Source organism: Erythrolamprus reginae, chromosome 5 (assembly GCF_031021105.1).
Source record: "Erythrolamprus reginae isolate rEryReg1 chromosome 5, rEryReg1.hap1, whole genome shotgun sequence".
Lineage (NCBI taxonomy): Eukaryota > Metazoa > Chordata > Lepidosauria > Squamata > Dipsadidae > Erythrolamprus > Erythrolamprus reginae.
The window spans coordinates 5,785,373-5,807,585 of NC_091954.1; the positions used below are offsets into that span (position 1 = coordinate 5,785,373).

The 22,213-nt window shown below is 40.2% G+C and overlaps 1 protein-coding gene across 3 annotated transcripts in view; it reads left to right on the forward strand.

The window, feature by feature from the left end:
• Positions 1-22,213, forward strand: part of KCNMA1 (potassium calcium-activated channel subfamily M alpha 1) — a 655,726-nt gene that overhangs the window by 386,064 nt on the left and 247,449 nt on the right. For all 3 annotated transcript variants that reach the window (XM_070752010.1, XM_070752011.1, XM_070752012.1), the window contains exons 6-9: positions 1,666-1,741; positions 6,925-7,000; positions 8,939-9,109; positions 16,816-16,907. In XM_070752010.1, the coding sequence (XP_070608111.1) occupies positions 1,666-1,741; positions 6,925-7,000; positions 8,939-9,109; positions 16,816-16,907 (415 nt within the window). The remainder of the gene's footprint in view (positions 1-1,665; positions 1,742-6,924; positions 7,001-8,938; positions 9,110-16,815; positions 16,908-22,213) is intronic.

Sequence of the window (22,213 nt, forward strand, 5' to 3'; positions counted from 1 at the left end):
AAAGTTGATATCCTCATTTTTCCCCTTTTATTTTCTGTTTATAAGCTTTATTCCTATCAATATTAATAAAATACAAAAGTAAAAAAAAACAAAAAACCAATATTACAGCAAAACAAATCTAATACAGTGGTACCTCGACATACGAGTTTAATTCGTTCCAGACCCGAGCTCGTAAGTCGATCAACTCACCTCTCGAACGAATGCCTTTAGACTTGGTTTTTCGCGCTGAGATAACCGGAAGCAAGGAGATTCTTGCGCCACCTAGTGGAAGCTCGGCTCATATCCCGAATTTGAGCTCGGGTGTCGAACAGAAATTTCGCTCGCGTCGCGGCTCGTAACTTGGAATACTCACATGTGGAGCAGCTCGTATCTAGAGGTACTACTGTATTTTAAAAAGCATATAAAACCCTATCATATTTAAAACCAAACAACATATACATACCAAACATAAAATATAAAAAATCCTGGGGAAAGGTGTCTCAACTCCCCCATGCGTGGCAATATAGGTGGGTCTTGAATAGTTTACGAAAGACAAGGAGGGTGGGGGCAGTTCTAATCTCCGGGGAGAGTTGGTTCCAGAGGGCCGGGGCCGCCACAGAGAAGGCTCTTCCCCTGGGGCCCGCCAAACGACATTATTTAGTCAACGAGACCCGGAGAAGGCCAACTCTGTGGGACCTTATCGATCACTGGGATTCGTGCAGTAGCAGGCAGTTCCGGAGGTACTCTGGTCCAATGCCATTTAGGGCTTTAATGGTCATAACCAACAATTTGAATTGTGACCAGAAACTGATCGGCAGCCAATGCAGGCCACGGAGTGTTGTAGAAACGTGGGTGAACCTTGGAAGCCCCACGATGGCTCTCGTGGCCTTGTTCTGCACGATCTGAAGTTTCCAAACACTTTTCAAAGATAGACCCATGTAGAGAGCGTTGCAGTAATCAAACCTCGAGGTGATGAGGGCATGAGCGACTGTGAGCAATGACTCCCTGTCCCAATAGGGCCGCAACTGGTGCACCAGGCGAACCTGTGCAAACGCCCTCCTCGCCACAGCTGAAAGATGATGTTCCAATGTCAGCTGTGGATCGAGGAGGATGCCCAAGTTGTGAAACCTCTCTGAGGGTTCTGGAAGCTGAAGACGCCCTCCTAGAACCTCTGTATAAGCGGAAAATGAGCTGGCCGCTATGCACATGTCTTTTGGAGCTGAGCTAGGGCAACGGCTCATGTGTCAGCAGATATGGCTCTGCGTGCCACCTGTGGCACCCATGATCCATAGGTTTGCCATCACTGTCCTAGATTCCATTTCAGTGGCTTTCTCATGAAACGGCACATGGCAAGCCATATTAGGTCACCAGTCTTGGACGTGAATATTTAATAGATATGAGAATGATCCGGCAGACTGCATAAACGAAAAATCTTCCTAGGTTTGTATCAAGGAATGCTGAAATTTCAGTGGTCGACCTCATCGCCAGTGTGATATGAAACTATTATTATTTTCCTAACTAATAATATTTTGTATGTAGGTGTACAATGCCTAATATAACTTTACCCCTTTGAGAAGCTGTACGGCTGAAGTATTTCATGAGACAATAAACATTTATTAATAAAAGAACACCTTTAATAACGTACAATGGTTTTTTTGACTGCTTTTTTTTCTGTTTGAATTACAGGTTTAAGATTTTTGCGAGCTCTTAGGCTGATTCAGTTCTCAGAAATCTTACAGTTTCTGAATATTCTTAAAACAAGGTAAGGCCACAATATACATAGATAAAAGAGGTTTCTAGTCAATAATAAATGTAAATACAGTACCTAAGAATGCCTCTACTTATGAACTTTTCTTGGTAAGATCCGGGTGTTCAAGATTTTTTTGCCTCTTCTCAAGAACCATTTTCCATTTACAAATCTGAGCCTCCAAAACTGTAACCGGAAAAGGCCGGGAGAAGCCTCCGTGGGGCCTCTCTAGGAATCTTCTGGGAGGAAATGGGGCCAGAAAAGGTGGGGAGAAGCCTCCGTGGGACCTCTCTAGGAATCTCCTGGGAGGAAATGGGGCCAGAAAAGGCCGGGAGAAGCCTCCGTGGGGCCTCTCTAGGAATCTCCTGGGAGGAAATGGGGCCGGAAAAGGCAGGGAGAAGCCTCCGTGGGGCCTCTCTGGGAATCTCCTGGGAGGAAATAGGGCCTTCACCCGCCCTGTGGTTTCCCCAATTCCATGCATTATTTGCTTTTACATTGATTCCTATGGGAAAAATTGCTTCTTACAAACTTTTCTATTTAAGAACCTGGTCACGGAACAAATTAAGTTCGTAAGTAGAGGTACCACTGCATTGTCTTTTCTCTAATCAAAAAAGTCAGGTTGGTCATCTCAGCAAGTCCCAGTCCTTTGACTCCACCATGTTTTTTGGATTGTGGGGTTGGTTTTTTTTTTGCTATTTTTTGCTGAAGTTTTCAGCAATTTGCAAAAGCCACCATCTTGTTGTTGGCTTTTTCTTCCCCTATTTTTTTTTTTGCTGGTTTTTGTTTCTGCACACGCGCAAAAGCTGAGTTTTGGGCACTGTACACCTCTGGCGAGCAGCTGCACAGCACACAATGTGCATGCAGCCATGCGCCACAGGAGGAAACAAACCAGTGGCAAGTTAAAGTAGAACCTACCCCTGATCTTCACCAAACACTTTTCCATTGTAGGTGTCCATCTTTGAGCATAAAATAATCTCGCTGTGTTTATCATATGTAAAAAGACATTCATTACTTTTTCGCCAGCTGTTTGTCCATCAGTCCTAATTATATAATAATCCGTACAATTCTCTGAATTGTTGTGTGTATTTGAATCCTATTTACACACACACACATATTTCACCAGGCAGTTTCTAAAAATAGGGGGATTTCCTCCCCACCTTCATTCTGACTTCTTACATATATTTATCCCCTGGCTATGCTCTATCCTTTCCTGAATTAAATGAGGATTCGCTAAAACTTTGGGGTTTTAGGCTGGGCTCAAGCAGAATTAGGGACATCCCAGATGTCTCTGACAGCTTAAAAGGGAGAGAAAAAAAAGGCGATTAATCCACCTATTTTTAGAATTGGAGCTGAAAAGACAAAATATAAATCTTCCTGTTTAAAGTCGGGAAAGCCATTCTGAATAATCCTGGCTCACCTAAAAACAATCAGAGGTATTGGAGGAAAAAAAGGAAGAAGAATAAACAGTGTTTATAAACAGTAATGGTTAAATAACGATGATCAGAAATACTCATTTACATATTCAGAAAGTTCTTGACTTGTAACAGTTCATTTAGTGACTGTTCAAAGTTACAGTCATACTGAAAAAAATGGATTTGGGACCATTTTTCACATTTATGACCATTACACCATGGTGGCACGTGATTTACATTCAGATGATTGACAACTGACTCACATTTATGATGGCCGCAGTGGCCCAGGGTCACATGATCCCATTTTACAATCTTCTGACAAGCAAAGTCAAAGGGATAAACCAAATTCACCCAAACGCCGTGTTACTAATTTTGCAGGGATTCACTTAAATCCATGTGGTGAGAAAAGCCATTGAAATGAGGCAAAACACACTTAACAAATTTCTCACTTAGCCGCATGTATTTTTAAGCTCAATTTTGGTCATAAATTGAGCACTACCTATACACCCGTTCGTGACACAGTGACTAAATTAATCCACATGCTGTGGACATAATATACTTTGATTTTAACAAAGCATTCGACAGGGTAGACCACAAACTACTTCTTAATAAGCTAGAAAAAAGTGAATGACAGCCCTTAAGATCCAAAATAAAAGATGGCTTCCATGACAGTGGGACAGATCGCATCACCACCAGATGGATTTTTTTAAAAAAAGTTTATTTAAGCTTTTGTTCTTAAAATTAAAAAAAAAGTCAGATCATTGTTCTTACAGATCTGGTACCGTTTCTGTTATCACATCATTATTACAATTCCTTGCATTGTACCATGAGCCAACCAAATACAATACAAATAAAGTCATTATATCAATATAAAACGGAATGTTAATATTTCCAAGTCTTTTGCACTTACACCTATACTCTATATTGTCAATTTTGTTTTTTTATTACGGATCCATCTATACCATTTCCCCATATCTCTTTAGTTCCCTTATTTCTAACTCCTTCAATTTCATTTGTCATTATGTCCCATTTCAGCACAACTGGGTTTTTTTTTCAATGATTAAATTTTCAGACGGGGTATTTTCTTTCTTCCATAATTGTTTGTTTGTTTGTTTATTTATTTATTTTATTTATTTTATTTATTTTATTTATTTTATTTATTTTATTTATTTTATTTATTTTATTTATTTTATTTATTTTATTTATTTTATTTATTTTATTTATTTTATTTATTTTATTTATTTTATTTATTTTATTTATTTTATTTATTTTATTTATTTTATTTATTTTATTTATTTTATTTATTTTATTTATTTTATTTATTTTATTTATTTTATTTATTTTATTTATTTTATTTATTTTATTTATTTTATTTATTTTATTTATTTTATTTATTTTATTTATTTTATTTATTTTATTTATTTTATTTATTTTATTTATTTTATTTATTTTATTTATTTTATTTATTTTATTTATTTATTTTATTTATTTTATTTATTTTATTTATTTTATTTATTTTATTTATTTTATTTATTTTATTTATTTTATTTATTTTATTTATTTTATTTACTTTATTTACTTTATTTACTTTATTTACTTTATTTTATTTATTTACTTTATTTTATTTATTTTATTTATTTATTTTATTTATTTTATTTATTTTATTTATTTTATTTATTTTATTTATTTTATTTATTTTATTTATTTTATTTATTTTATTTATTTTATTTATTTTATTTATTTTATTTATTTTATTTATTTATTTAATTTATTTTATTATTTTTATTTATTTATTTATTTATTTAGTTAGTTAGTTAGTTAGTTAGTTAGTTAGTTAGTTAGTTAGTCCAATACATAATACACATTGAAGAGAAAGATATGTAATAATATAAGTAAATAAAAGAATAGAAGAAAAGATATAAAACTATAGGTGAACATATTTGAAAGGAAGAAAAGATAAATGAGATAAGGAGAGACAATTGGACAGGGGACGGAAGGCACACTGGTACACTTATGCACGCCACTATTGTGCTATTGTGCTATTGAAATTCTGACCACGGTAACTATGTGCCTCATTAGAGAGAGCTTTTGTCTGGGGTAACATCATTTCCAAATGCCCAGCAGCATGCTTTCTGGGGAGTATTCAATTTCCTCTTCCAGTATATCGCTAAGCCACCTATGTGTGGTTTTCCATATAATTTGAATTTTGGGGCACGACCACCACATATGAAAAATGGTTCCTGGGTGTTTCTTGCATTTCCAACATGTGTCTTTAAGTTTGGGATAGATTTTGGCGAGTCTTTGCGGGGACAGATACCACCTATAAAGAAATTTATAAATTTTTTCTTTGTAAGATGGATTTTTAACCGGCTGACATGAAATAGCGATAAAGGAGAATATTTATTTGTAGCTCAGGGTTGAAATGAGAGGTCCTTGGTGTTCTCTGAACTTGGTTGGTTTCTTGCAGCCCTCCAACATTGCTCTAAGGCAAGCCACCAGAATATAACTTGAGAGCAAACTTCATTTCTTATTAGCATTGATGATATTATCTAGTTTGAAGTATGACATGCAATAAAAAATGGCCAAGACCTCCAAGGACCCCCATACATGAAATATTCAAAATGTCAATAGTGCATCAATAACCCTGGTGGCACAGTGGTTTAAATGCAGCAATGGAGACCAATTCTGCCCACTGCCTGGAGTTCGATTCTGATCAGCTCAAGGTTGACTCAGTCTTCCATCCTTCCGAGGTCAGTAAATGAAGGCCCAGATTGTTGAGGGCAATACACTGACCATGTAAATCACTTAGAGAGGACTGCAAAGCACTGTGTGAAGTGGTATATAAGTCCAAGTGCTATTGCTAGTGCTATTAGGAGGCAACTCACTATATATTTTCAACAGATCCAGCAGAATATACTGTATTTACACAATGCAGCTACGAGAGCAATCATGGGCTTTCCCAAATATGCCCATGTTACACCAACACTCCGCAGTCTCCATTGGTTGCCGATCAGTTTCCGGTCACAATTCAAAGTGTTGGTTATGACCTATAAAGCCCTTAATGATACCGGACTAGATTATCTCAGGGACCGCCTTCTGTCGCACGAATCCCAGTGACCAGTTAGGTCCCACAGAGTGGGTCTTCTCCGGGTTCCATCAACTAAACAATGCCGCTTAGCGGGACCCAGGGGAAGAGCCTTCTCTGTGGCAGCTCTGACCCTCTGGAACCAACTCCCCCCAGAGATTAGAATTGCCCCCACCCTCCTTGCCTTTCGTAAGCTACTTAAAACCCACCTCTGCCGCCAGGCATGGGGGAATTGAGATACTCTTTCCCCCTAGGCCTTTACAATTTTATGCATGGTATTTATTTATTTTATTTATTTATTATTTGGATTTGTATGCCGCCCCTCTCCGAAGACTCGTCTGTATGTATGTTTGGTTTTTATATTAATGGGTTTTTAATCATTTTTATTATTGGATTATTATTGTACGTTGTCTTATTATTGCTGTTAGCTGCCCCGAGTCTCCGGAGAGGGGCGGCATACAAATCCAATAAATAAATTAATTAATTAATAACAATAATAACAATAACAATAATAATAACAACAACAACAATAATAATGATAATAATAATAAAAAAATATTATTATTATTATTATTATTATATTACTGCCAAATTAAAATTAAAAGAATGATCATTAACTATTTATCTGAAAAGTAAAGTGCATATAACACTTGATTTTTCTCTGAAACTATTGTTTGTTTTTCTCTTTTTCTTTTAACCAGTAATTCCATCAAGTTAGTGAATCTGTGCTCGATATTTATTAGCACATGGCTGACAGCAGCTGGATTCATACATTTGGTAAGTATGCTCAGAAAGGCTTATTTGGGGAGCATTAGAATTATTATGAGCTAATCCGGCTAGGAATAATTGGTTTTTTATTTTTATTTTTTAAAATATGCACCACGTATTGCTTCTTCATTTTCAGAGTGGGAGCACGTTTTGCAAAGAGGTTGGTGCGTTAATCTAGAGCAGTGGTTGACAAACTTGGCAACTTTAAGACTTGTGGACTTCAACTCCCAGAATTCTCCAGCCAGCTGTGCTATGCAATGCTGTGCGATGCTGGCTGGAGAATTCTGGGACTTGAAGTCCACAAGTCTTAAAGTTGTCAAGCTTGGGAACCACTGATCTAGAGAAACAACTCCTCATGGGTTGCTGTCCAGAATAAAAGTAATAGATCAGGGTTTCTCAACCTCAGGAATTTTAAGCTACGAGGACTTCAGTTCCCAGAATCCCCTAGCCATCATGCATGGCTGGAGACTTCTGGGAGTTGAAGTCCTCGTAGCTTAAAATTCCTGAGGTTGAGAAACACTGTAATGGAGAATTCCCTCCAGTCATAATTTTTTTCATATTTTTAATGCAGGATTTCTTGTTTCTTTTAAAGATTATTAGTAAATCTTGTCTCTCGTTGACAAATTCTTCTGAGAGGAGAAAAGGAGAAAACAGCATTGAAAAAAAACAAACCCAGATTTTTTTAACTTGCTTTGGCTTGAAACTGGAAGGGAAAAAAAGCTAGGAAATTTGAGATCTAGTTTTGAGATTCTGGAAAACTTTTACCGAATTTGACAATAATGACAACGAGCCACTAAGTGGCAGTGTGGCTTTAGAAACAAATAATAAAATAAAATGTGGTAGCAGATACAAAACTCACAATCTATAGATATACACAAAGCTCGTTTTCCCCCTAAAGATCAGTGTAGGCTATTGCCTGCTTGGATTACAATAACTTAACACCTCCTCTCCTTCTTTAAGGATTAGATTTCCAATATGTTTGTGAGCTACTCTTTGGAAATAGATCCTACCAGACTCCTGATTTGGGGAAAATAAATTCACATTTGTTTCTCTTTTGTGTGTTGAAACATGGTCTTCAGTGACAGTTATTGTGGTCATAGTTCCCTCTAAGCTGAGCAGTGAGCAATCGCTCACTTAAAAATCATCATCAACTCAGAGTTTTCCAAACCTGCCCAGAAGCCGAGAGGGAAAGAGTGAGAGGGAAGGAGAGAGAGAGGAAGAGAGAGAAACAGATAGAAAAAAGAGAGGAAGGAATAGAGAAAGAAAAAGAATGGGAGTAAGGAAGAGAGAAAGAAAATCAAAATCTAGTTTGAAACTAGCTCAACTATTTAAGTGGCATTTTGATATTGATAGAGTTGCCCTATTATGAGCTCACTGTTATAGACACACAGTACAGTATTTTATTTTGACATTCTCTGAGGCAAAACAGGGTGGGTTTTTTATTTATTTGTTTGTTTGTTTGTTTGTTTATTTATTATTTCTGTGCCGCCCAGTCCCGAAGAGACTGCCGCTCAGACACTATACTTTTCCGGCCAACCCCCCCAAAAAATTAGAGGGAACACTGATTGTGGTAGCTACTTGCTGCTGTAATAGGGAGGAATTTTGTAATTCTTGGCAACTAGTCCCAAGAGTAGTCTATTTTTTGGACTATAACATGCACCGTTGTATAAGATCCACCAAGATTTCAAAGAGGTAAATTAAGGGGGGAAAAACAACTTCCTTGATGGTAATTCATTGAGTTGTTAAAGTTAAAATAACTTTGCTTCATTAGAGCTACATGATATTTTCTGGCTAAAAAGAACAATATGATATCAACTGTTCATATCTGCCCGTTGCATTTTTGTTCCTCCCTGAAGTTACTAATTATGTACTAATGGGTTTGTGAATGGGGACATTGCATTGCAGACCATGATGTATTCAATTTGCTGTTGTCCATTTTCGTTATAGGTGGAAAACTCAGGGGACCCATGGGAAAACTTCCAAAATAGCCAACCACTTACATATTGGGAATGTGTTTATTTGCTAATGGTTACTATGTCCACCGTTGGCTATGGAGATGTTTATGCAAAAACAACACTTGGTCGCCTTTTCATGGTTTTCTTCATCCTCGGGGGATTGGTAAAACATTTATGTTATATTCTGCTTATCTATATATATAGTTAATATATATATATATAATTTATAGATATTTAATGTAACGATTATACCGTAACTTATGACTTCAAAATACATATCCCATTGCATTTTGAAGAGCTAGTTCCTGAACTAAAATATAGGGCAATGGTGTGTTTATGGATGTTAATGTTTGCAGAGATAGTAAGGGTAGGAAGCATTTGAAGAATTAAGACGCTTTAAGCAATGAGGAGGAGGGCTGGGCACACTTTGAAAATCCTTCAGGAACACTGCTTTGGTCTTCAGCAAGCCCAGCCTCACTCCGCTGTTCATGATACCAACCTATTGCGTAGCAACGGGTGAATTGATTCCTCTTGAGACCTTACCAACAGAATACTATAGGTCGTCCTTCGCTTAGGACAACAGTTGAGCCCACTGCTATGCACGGCAGATTCTAAGTGAGTTTTGTCCCGTTTTACAATGTCCCCTGCCACCGTTGTTAAGCAAATCACTCTCACGTTGTTAAGCTAGCAACCCGGCTCTTAACCAAATCCAACTTTCTCATTGACGTTGATTCTCAGAAGTTTGCAAACGATGATCATGTGACCTCGCAGCGCGGGAAGCATCATAAATACTGCACCAATTCGGGCAACGAAATGAGGCCGTTGAGGAGGCAGCATTAAGTTAGTAGTTAATATATCTAGGAAAATATAAGAATTAAGCATAGATATGGATACTGAGGGGAAATGTTCGGAAACTTCAGATCGTGCAGAATGCAGCTGCGAGAGCAATCATGGGCTTTCACAAATATGCCCATGTCACACCAACACTCCGCAGTCTGCATTGGTTGCCGATCAGTTTCCGGTCACAATTCAAAGTGTTGGTCATGACCTATAAAGCCCTTCATGGCACCGGACCAGATTATCTCAGGGACCGCCTTCTGCTGCACAAATCCCAGCGACCAGTTAGGTCCCACAGAGTTGGCCTTCTCCGGGTCCCGTCAACTAAACAATGTCGCTTGGCAGGACCCAGGGGAAGAGCCTTCTCTGTGGCGGCCCCGGCCCTCTGGAACCAACTCCCCCCAAAGATTAGAATTGCCCCCACCCTCCTTGCCTTTCGTAAGCTGCTTAAAACCCACCTCTGCCATCAGGCATGGGGGAATTGAGATCCTCTTCCCCCTAGGCCTTTACAATTCTATGCATGGTATGTATGTATGTATGTTTGGTTTTTTATATTAATGGGTTTTTAATTATTTCTAACATCAGACTACTATTGTACACTGCTTTATTGTTGCTGTTAGCCACTCCGAGTCTCTGGAGAGGGGCGGCATACAAATCAAATCAAATCAAATCAAATCAAATCAAATCAAATCAAATCAATAAATAAATAAATAAATAAATAAATAAATAAATAAATAAATAAATAAATAAAAATGGGGAAACAGGTGAATAATTAATATATAAACGTGCAAATTAAGATACTGGTCCATGTACTATTAAATAGGAACATACTGTATAACTACCTGTATTTTGTTTACAGGTATAATTAAGGTATATGTATGGATGCAGTGTAGAGAAAAACAATAAAACCTCTATTAAAAAATTAAACATAAATACACACCAATTGTCCAGATTTTGACCGCATGATCACGGGGATTCTGCAATGGTCCCGGGTGTCAATAAAACTTCACAAGTCACTCTTTTCAGTGCCGTTGTAACTTTACCAAATAATGGTGGTAAGTTGAGGACTACTGCTAGTCTAATTTTTAGAGGAATTACAATGATTAAAATTCCACCCAGTGTCCTTTGGGAGTTGGGCGATATATAAATTAAACAAACAAATGTGTTAACAACAAAAAATATGATAATTCTACCTTTGCATGGTATTCGTTCAATGCATTGGGTTTGTCAGATCACTGCCTTAGCTACAAACCTAGCAGTTCTACAACCAATACAGGTGGTCCTTCGTTTACAATCGAAACGACCATCCAGAGTTAGAAGAACGTCAGTGAAAAAGGTGACTTAATTTTTCACACAACCAAAACAGCATCCCCGTGCTCACGTGATCAAAAATTTAGATGCTTGGCAACTGATTCATATTATTGACCGTCTCCAGGGTACTGTGATTAGAGGTGGGCTGCTAAGGTGGAACGGTGACGTGTACTCGCCCCCATGGCTCCGAGTGCTAGCAGAGTCCAGCGCAATTATGCTACTGCACCTGGGCAAGTAGCAAAATTGCAAGCAGACACTCAGGTGTGCAAGTGATTTGGTGCGGGTTTTTGCTTCCACGTCGAAACAGGGACACAATTGTGTGTCCGTCTTCCATCGGGCTCTCTGGTAGACTCCTCCCAAAAATTCACAGGTACAAATTTCAGACACACACACATTTGAAAATTCAAAACAATGTTCTTTATAATGAAAATTCACTTAAACCAAGCCCTCTTTTGGTATAGCAAAGAGCACTCGTCTCCAAACAAACTGGTAATTTGTACAAGTCCCTTATCAGTCCTGTGATACTTAGATTGCAGCTGGGAGGCAATTCACAGTCCTTCTTCTTTCACAAAGTGACACACACTTTGCCCTGGTTTAGTTTCAAAGCAGGGAAAAATCAGCACACAAAAGGTCAAAGTCAGTAAAGCAGTCACAAAACACAATGATCAGATAATCCTCCACAATGGCCAAACCCACAGGCTTCTATTTATAGCAGCCTCACTAATTGCCACAGCCCCACCCAAGCACAGGTGGCCTCATTTTCTTTGATAATAATCTCTCAGTTGTTGCTGCCTATGCATCGCTCTCCGCATGTGTGGCTGTATCATTAACTCTTGTTCTGAATCCAAGGAGGAGCTAGATAATTGATCTCCTTCTGAGCTGTCTGCCACACTCTCTTCCTCCCTGTCACTCATGTCCTCTTGATCAGAGGAGCCTTCATCAGCAGATTCCACCGGGGGCAAAACAGGCCTGCAGCATGTGGATGTCTCCCCCACATCCACAGTCCTTGGGGCAGGAGCTGGGGCAGAGCTAACCACAACAGTCCGTGTGCAATTTTGCTACCTGCCCAGGTGCAGTATCGTAATTGCGCGGGACTCTGCTAGCACTCAGAGCCATGGGGATGAGCACACGTCACTGTCCCACCATAGAAGCCCGCCTCTGATGGTGATACTAGAGTCCCTAGGGCAGTGATGGCGAACCTTTTTTTCTCGGGTGCTAAAAGAGCGTGGGCACATGCTATCGCACATGCCTGAGTTCCCACACCCATAATTCAATGCCTAGGAAGTGTGAAAACAGCTTCCCCTGCCCTCTGGAGGCCTCTGGAGGCTGGAAACGGCATATTTCCCAACTTCTGGTGGGCCCAGTAGGCTCGTGTTTTGTCCTCCCCAGGCTCCAAAGGCTTCCTTGGAGCTGGGGGAGGGGAAGAACATTATCTCCCATCCTCCTGAAGGCTCTCTGGAAGCCAGAAACAACCCCCAGAGCCTCTGTGGAAGCCAAAATTCAGCTGGTAGGCACATTTACTTATTTATTTATTGGATTTGTATGCCGCCTCTCTCCGGAGACTCGGGGCGGCTAACAGCAATAATAAAACAGCGTACAATAATATTCCAATACTAAAAACGATTAAAAACCCATTAATATAAAAACCAAACATACATACAGACATACCATGCATAAAATTATAAAGGCCTAGGGGGAAAGAGTATCTCAATTCCCCCATGCCTGGCGGCAGAGGTGGGTTTTAAATAGCTTACAAAAGGCAAGGAGGGTGGGGGCAATTCTAATCTCTGGGGGGAGTTGGTTCCAGAGGGCCAGGGCCGGCACAGAGAAGGCTCTTCCCCTGGGTCCCGCCAAGCGACATTGTTTAGTTGACGGGACCCAGAGAAGACCCACTCTGTGGGACCTAACTGGTCGCTGGGATTCATGCAGCAGAAAGGCGGTCCCTGAGATAATCTGGTCCGGTGCCATGACGGGCTTTATAGGTGATAACCAACACTTTGAATTGTGACCAGAAACTGATCGGCAAGCAATGCAGACTGCGGAGTGTTGGTGTAACATGGGCATATTTGGGAAAGCCCATGATTGCTCTCGCAGCTGCATTCTGCACGATCTCAAGTTTCCGAACACTTTTCATAGGTAGCCCCATGTAGAGAGCATTACAGTAGTCGAGCCTCAAGGTGATGAGAGCATGAGTGACTGTGAGCAGTGACTCCCGGTCCAAATAGGTTCGTAACTGGTGCACCAGGCGAACCTGGGCGAATACCCCCCTCGCCACAGCTGAAAAATGGTTCTCTAATGTGAGCTGTGGATCGAGGAGTACACCCAAGTTGCAAACCCTCTCTGACGGGGGTCAATGATTTTCCCCCCAGGGTAATGGACGGACAGATGGAATTGTCCTTAGGAGGCAAGAGCCACAGCCACTCCATCTTGTCTGGGTTGAGTTTGAGCTTGTTGACACCCATCCAGGCCCCAACAGCCTCCAGGCACCGGCACATCACTTCCACTGCTTCGTTGACTGGACATGGGGTGGAGATGTATAACTTGGTATCATCCGCATATTGATGATACCTCACCCCATGCCCTTGGCATACGAATTGAATAAATAAATAAACTCTGTGACCTTCTGACAAGGAAAGTCAATGGGGAAACCAGGTTCGCTTCACAACGTGGGCCACTAATCTTAACAACTGCAGTCATTTGCCTAACAATCGTGCCAAGAAATTGTGGCGAAACCCATTTAACATCTGCCTTGTTTAGCGACAGGAATTTGGGGCTCAACTGTGCTTCTACTTCAATGCCCGTGCATTTGAGCGAAGGAGAAAATGTGACAACGAGACCGACCTCTTTTGCTCCAGGTTTCCGAGCAAAAGTTACCACTGCTTTCAAAAGTTGAGTGTGTTAAATGTTCATGAGGACGTTCCTTAAAGCAGTCCGATTTTTTCTGAAGCTCAGCTAAAAATAAAACAAAAAAAGCTTGAATGAAAAGCGGGGAGAGGTTGAACTTGAAGGCCGAATTTACGCCAGTGAAGAATTATTTTGAAAGTGCGCCCAGGCTCCGTGCCTCGTGGTTAACGTTGGACTGCTGACAACAGTCCAGGTGAGGTTAGTTGCGGTTTCAAGACCTTCCTTTTGTGTTCCTTCCCGACATTCCAACAAACACTGTGGTTAAGGATCCTCCTTAAAAGAGCTGTTGTCGGGGGTTTCTTTTTTTTCTTGCGGCTAGCGGGAAACGACGAGTTTGCATCCTTCCAAATAGCAACCACGCAGGTGAGACTAAAGTAGGTGGCCATTACAAATTTCCTGACATATCGGCACAAAAGAACACTCCCGATGAGAAAAAGAGAGAAAGAGATTTTCGGGAGAGGAAAAGGAAGCCCAGCCGTTCCGGAGGATTAAAAATCTATACGATGTGCTTCTCCAAAGAGCTGGGCTTGGATTGGATCACATGGAGGCAACTGCTACCTTAACTCATTGGGTGCCCTTGCAGATGTTCCAGTTGTGGGCACTCAGGATACTGAAGGAACATCCTGAACAATGTGGACCCCCTTGTAGATATTGTCCGTGAACAAACTTACCCATTTTTAAAAATCACAATGCAATAAATTTCTGGCAGCTGTTGCATTTTTGAACTAGGGTGGGGGAAAAAATCCAACTAATATTCAGGTTGAAACTATAAGGTAAGTGTCTTCTTCAACCCCAGGGGTGCATGTGTAGAGATGTGCCTGTATACAGTGGTACCTCTACCTACCAACACCTCTACTTACGAACTTTTTAAGATAAGAACCAGGTGTTCAAGATTTTTTTTGCCTCTTGTCAAGAAACATTTTCCACATACAAACCCAAGCCACCAAAACTGTAACCGGAAAAGGCAGGGAGAAGCCTCCATGGGGCCTCTCTAGGAATCTCCTGGGAGGAAACAGGGCCAGAAAAGGCAGGGAGAAGCCTCCGCGGGGCCTTTCTAGGAATCTACTGGGAGGAAACAGGGCCGGAAAAGGTGGGGAGAAGCCTCCGTAGGGCCTTTCTAGGAATCTACTGGGAGGAAACAGGGCCGGAAAATCCAGGGAGAAGCCTCTGTGGGACCTCTCTAGGAATCTTCTGGGAGGAAACAGGGCCAGAAAAGGTGGGGAGAAGCCTCCGTGGGGCCTCTCTAGGAATCTCCTGAGAGGAAACAGGGCCGGAAAAGGCAGGGAGAAGCCTCCGTGGGGCCTTTCTAGGAATCTACTGGGAGGAAACAGGGCCGGAAAATCCAGGGAGAAGCCTCTGTGGGGCCTCTCTAAGAATCTCCTGGGAGGAAACAGGGCCTCCACCCTCCCTGTGGTTTCCCCAATCGCACGCATTATTTGCTTTTACATTGATTCCTATGGGAAAAATTACTTCTTCTTACAAACTTTTCTGCTTAAGAACCTGGTGACGGAACGAATTAAGTCCGTAAGTAGAGGTACCACTGTATGTAGGTATGCATATTCATAAGCAAAGGTGTTCAATTTTGGCATCTTTATGACTTCTGGACTCCAAGTCCCAGAATCCCTCAGCCAGCATGGACAGGTGAGGAATTCTGGGAGTTGAAGTCCACAAGTTACCAGGTTGGACTCCACCTGCTGTACTAACAGGCCTAAAAGCAATGAAGGTGTCCACATATAGACAGGCCCAGCTCTCGCTTTAGTGGGGTTTTTTTTAATCTCAAAACCTTTTTGTGCAATTTTCCTTCCCTTGCCAAAAAGGTAGGTCGGTAGCGGCAACAGCTCTTTGAGGCATCCCAGCCACAAGCAAACTGTTTGTTGGACAAAACATGGCAGTATCCATTTTTCCCCCTCCTCGTTGCCTTTTTTATTTCCTTTTACATCCTTACATTTTCTTTTTAAAAAGATGATTTTTTTAAAAATCACATCGTGTTCATTCTCATTGTGCAGAAAAATCCACTCTTCTTTTGTTTGACACGAGGTTAAAAAAAAAACCCCTCTCATCTGTCTCGTTTAAAATATACCCATTATAATGCAAGCATCAGAAATATGGCGTTGCCTTGGCTTCGTTGGCACCAGCCATGGGCGCTGTTTTATCCCTTCCAATATCACCTCGACTCAATTTTTGTTCTTCTTCTCGATTTTTGTTTTTCCTTCTCTTTTTTTTTTGCCTTATTTTTCCCCCCATTCCTGTTTCCCCTCTTTTGACTGTTTTCTGTAGCTGAGCCGGTACAGTAGTACCCCTAGATATGAGCATAATTCGTTCCATAAGGGAGCTTGTATCTCGAGACAACTCGTATCTGGAACAAGTTGTTTTTCCCCTCCGAGATAACCAAAAGTAAGGATTCTTGCGCCACCTAGTGGACGCTCGGCTCGTATCCCGAATTTGAGCTTGGGAATAGAACAGAAATGTCTCTCCCCCTCGTGGCTCGTATCTTGAAATACTCGCGTGTACAGCAGCTCGTATCTAGAGGTACTACTGTGTTTTCCTCTTTAAAACAAACCCACTCACCCCCCAAAAAAACACCCCCTGACATTTGGCCTTCTTATTTCGAGACGAAAACTTTTTGCCATCTTTTTTTTAAAATTGTTCTTGGTTTTTTTAAAACTTTTTTTGGAGGAAAGACTTGATTAGGGCCCGTGCTTTGCATTTTTCCGACCGTAAGGATGATAATATCTTCTTTATAAGATTCATCGGTCCCCTCCCCTTCCTTTGACCTCTCTTTTTAGTCTTTTCTCTGTCTCCTGTCTTCTTCCTTAGGCCATGTTTGCCAGTTACGTTCCTGAAATCATAGAGTTAATAGGAAACCGCAAGAAATATGGTGGTTCCTATAGTGCGGTTAGTGGAAGAAAGTAAGTATTCCAAGGCGAGTCGGCTGCCTTCGGTACCGCAGAACTCTTCTCTGCATGCCATTTTTTTTCTTTTTCTTTTCTTTTTTTTTGTTTTGCTTTTCTTTCACGCCATGTAGGCAATGTTTGCGCGCTACGTGCCAGAAATTGCGGCGCTCATCCTTAACCGGAAGAAATACGGCGGGACTTTTAATTCAACCCGAGGCAGAAAGTAAGTGGAAAGAACTGAAAAAATGCACGAGAGCACAAAACTCTGAGACGAAGTGGAACTCGAGCCCAATGTTGGGGTGATATCTGACACATAGACACCGTTCCGTTTACCCCCCCCCCCCAATTCCTTTTTAGGGATAAGTGTGTCTAGTCGTCATCAAATCTCATAACTTTCCCAAGCTGGAGGATCCTGGTGAGTTGGTCACCAGGACCAGAGGTTCAGTCTTCTGAATTTTTGGACTCATGTTAGAGCAGTGGGTCTCAACCTGGGGATTGGGACCCCTTTGGGGGGGTCAAACGACCATTTCACAGGCGTCGCGTAAGACCATGGGAAAAGTTTAGTTTAGTTTAGTTTAGTTAGATTTGTATGCCACCCCTCTCCGAAGACTCGGGGCGGCTAACAACAATAAAAAACAATGTAACAAATCTAATATTAAAAAGTAATCTAAAAACGCCCAATTTAAGAGACCAATCATACCAACAAACATACCATGTATAAATTCTATAAGCCTAGGGGGAGGGAGAAAAAATTTTCAATTCCCCCATGCCTGACGACAGAGGTGGGTTTTAAGGAGCTTGCGAAAGGCAAGGAGGGTGGGGGCAACTCTGATATCTAGGGGGGAGCTAGTTCCAGAGGGTTGGGGCCACCACAGATAAGGCTCTTCTCCTGGGTCCCGCCAAATGACATTGTTTAGTCGACGGGACCCGGAGAAGGCCAACTCTGTGGGACCTAACTGGTCACTGGGATTCGTGCGGCAGAAGGCGGTCCCAGAGATATTCTGGTCCAGTGCCAAGAAGGGATTTATAGGTCATAACCAACACTTTGAATTGTGACCGGAAACTGATCAGCAACCAATGCAGACTGCGGAGTGTTGGTGTGACATGGACATACCTGGGAAAGCCCATGATAGCTCTCGCAGCTGCATTCTGCACGATCTGAAGTTTCAGAACACTTTTCAAAGGTAGCCCCATGTAGAGAGCGTTGCAGTAGTCGAGCCTCGAGGTGATGAGGGCATGAGTGACTGTGAGCAGTGACTCCTGGTCCAGATAGGGCCGCAACTGGTGCACCAGGTGGACCTGGGCAAACGCCCCCCTCGCCACAGCTGGAAGATGGTTCTCTAATGTGAGCTGTGGATCGAGGACGCCCAGGTTGCGGACCCTCTCTGAAAGGGTCATTAATTCCCCCCCCCAGGGTTATGGACGGACAGATGGTATTGTCCTTGGGAGGCAGAACCCACAGCCACTCCGTCTTATCCAGGTTGACAACTTTTCCATAGTGTTAGGAACGAAAGCTTCTACTCTGGCGCCTTGGAACGTATTTTTACAATCTGACCAATCAGGCGTTTACAGTGGGGGGTGTCCTTTTGACCTTCCTGCCAACCGGCTTAAAGCTCTGTTGGGAGAATTGGCGCTAGACTTATGGTTGGGGTTCACTGCAACATAAGGAACTGCATTAAGGGGTAGCAGCATTAGGTTGAGAACCACAGAGTTAGAATCTCTCTCCAGTGGAATTCCTCTCTCGTCAGAATGTATTTTCCCAAGCTGGCCACTCCTAATGTTCACGCCACCTCATTTTAGGCTGAAATGTGACACGATATCCACCCACAACCTGAAATTGGTGCTCAGCTCAGATTATGCCATTAAGGAGTGACATCTCAGTTTATCGAAGTTCCGTGATTGCTTTTTAAGGTGCCGATGATATCTGCTGTGTTTCTCATCTTGGTAGGATTGTTAGGTGGGAATTCAGATGGTGTGACTTGGTAGAAATAAAAGGCAGAATCCGAATGTGTCTTGATAAATCAAACACGTTTATTCAACTGAAACAAAGGCAGGTTCTCCCTTAAACTGGAACAACTCCCGATCTCCAGTACTTAAAATATATTATCCAGTTAGCTTTGGTTAGTCTCTGCTAACATATCAGAGTGTAAAAACTACCATCGAAGAGATATTCATTTGTATACATCAGTTATCAATTTGGCCCTTGTGCCCATGATAGGCCCATACTCCCACCTACAATTAGCTCTGTCATTTTTACTTCAAATCTGTTCATCAATGTAGGCCTAGCTTCTGTTCCTTCCTCCCTTATCGCACACTGCTTGTATCTGCCGCCCCGAGTCTACGTAGAGGGGCGGCATACAAATCTAATAAATGAATGAATAAATAGATAGGTAGCTAGATAGGTAGGTAGATAGATAGATAGATAGATGATAGGTAGGTAGGTAGGTAGATAGATAGATAGATAGATAGATAGATAGATAGATAGATGATAGATACATGATAGATAGATAGATAGATAGATGATAGATAGATGATAGATGATAGATGATAGATGATAGATAGATAGATAGATAGATGATAGATAGATAGATAGATAGATAGATGATAGATAGATAGATAGATAGGTGATAGATAGATAGATAGATAGATAGATAGATAGATGATAGATAGATAGATGATAGATAGATAGATAGATGATAGATAGATAGATAGATAGATGATAGATGATACATAGATAGATAGATAGATAGATAGATAGATAGATGATAGATGATAGATAGATAGATAGATGATAGATAGATAGATAGATGATAGATGATAGATAGATAGATAGATAGATAGATAGATGATAGATGATAGATAGATAGATAGATAGATAGATAGATAGATGATAGATAGATAGATAGATAGATGATAGATAGATAGATAGATGATAGATAGATAGATAGATGATAGATAGATGATAGATGATAGATGATAGATGATAGATAGATAGATAGATGATAGATGATAGATAGATAGATAGATGATAGATAGATAGATAGATAGATGATAGATGATAGATAGATGATAGATGATAGATAGATAGATGATAGATGATACATAGATAGATAGATAGATAGATAGATAGATAGATAGATGATAGATGATAGATAGATAGATAGATGATAGATAGATAGATAGATGATAGATGATAGATAGATAGATAGATAGATGATAGATGATAGATAGATAGATAGATGATAGATAGATAGATAGATGATAGATAGATAGATAGATGATAGATGATAGATGATAGATAGATAGATAGATGATAGATGATAGATAGATAGATAGATGATAGATAGATAGATAGATAGATAGATGATAGATAGATAGATAGATAGATGATAGATGATAGATGATAGATAGATAGATAGATGATAGATAGATAGATAGATAGATGATAGATAGATAGATAGATTGATAGATGATAGATAGATAGATAGATAGATAGATGATAGATAGATGATAGATAGATAGATGATAGATGATAGATAGATAGATAGATGATAGATAGATAGATGATAGATAGATAGATAGATAAATAGATGATATGATAGATAGATAGATAGAGTAGATAGATAGATGATAGATAGATGATAGATAGATAGATAGATAGATAGATAGATAGATAGATAGATAGATAGATCTGACAGCTCGGGTTCATTCTCTGGGGAGGGGCAGACGAAGTGGTGCGGGGTAGTGGAGAAAGCAATAAGAGATACACAAACACTCAAACACATACACACACTTTACTTAGTTACATAAGAAGAAACTGACATACAACAGATCAATTATAGAAGTTATAAAAATACTCAAGTACACGCTCTGTGGTTTTGGTTGCGTGCTTAACCCACAGGCTAGTGGTTTCTTGTGGAACTTTCCATAACCTTAAGTTATGTAAGTTTTAATCAGCCGTCAAATTCATCAGATTTCCAATCACAACAGGATCAAACGTCGCTCATGTTATGCTCCTGCAGAACGAGTTATTTCTCAAAACTCCCAGTTGTTCAGAGGATACAACCGTACAAACTAAAGGGCTTAAAAAAAAAAAATTGCCAGAACCGTAGAAATAAAATATATCCCAAGCGTCTATGGAGATTCTCAATAATTGAAGTTGTCCCAAAGGCAATTTGACTTCTCTTCCAGTTAGAACTTATGAAGCTTCTTGGATGAGAAATGTAATATTTTCAAAGAAAACACCAAGGAAGTCCAGTTGCCTTTTGGGGGGGGGAATACCATTGGGATATTTCCAAAGTGGTTTTCCAATCATGTGTGTTTATAGCTATGAGAGTTCCACCTAACGCTAAACATTTGGTGACTTCTATCAATACCTTAATGTCCTCAGTATAAGGACCTCTGTTATTGAGAGTCAGCTCGATATAAGCCTCCGAAGGAACAATGAACATATTATTTCAGAATGTCCGTCCACCAAAAAGTTTAATTAGGGTGTTTGCAAATGTTTCATCAACATTAGAGGAGACATTGTCAGTGCGTTTTGAATTGTGCTCATCTGTCAGAACACAGTCTTTAAATGATGATGATGATGATGATGATGATAACAACAACAACAACAACAATAATAATAATAATAATAATAATTAACAAGCAGGAAGAGGGAGATTGTGATCCCCTTATATAGAGCGCTGGTGAGACCACATTTGGAGTACTGTGTTCAGTTCTGGAGACCTCACCTACAAAAAGATATTGACAAAATTGAACGGGTCCAAAGACGGGCTACAAGAATGGTGGAAGGTCTGAAGTATAAAACGTATCAGGAAAGACTTCATGAACTCCATCTGTATAGTCTGGAGGACAGAAGGAAAAGGGGGGACATGATCGAAACATTTAAATATGTTAAAGGGTTAAATAGGGTTCAGGAGGGAAGTGTTTTTAACAGGAAAGTGAACACAAGAACAAGGGGACACAATCTGAAGTTAGTTGGGGGAAAGATCAAAGGCAACATGAGAAAGTATTATTTTACTGAAAGAGTAGTAGGATATACTTGGAACAAACTTCCAGCAGACGTGGTTGGTAAATCCACAGTGACCGAATTTAAACATGCCTGGGATAAACATATATCCATTGTAAGATAAAATACAGGAAATAGTAAAAGGGCAGACTAGATGGACCATGGGGTCTTTTTCTGCCGTCAGTCTTCTATGTTTCTATGTTTCTATAATTATTATTATTATTATTATTATTATTATTATTATTATTATTATTATTAGTAGTAGTAGTAGTAGTAGTAGTAGTAGTAGTGATGGGCAAACCGAACC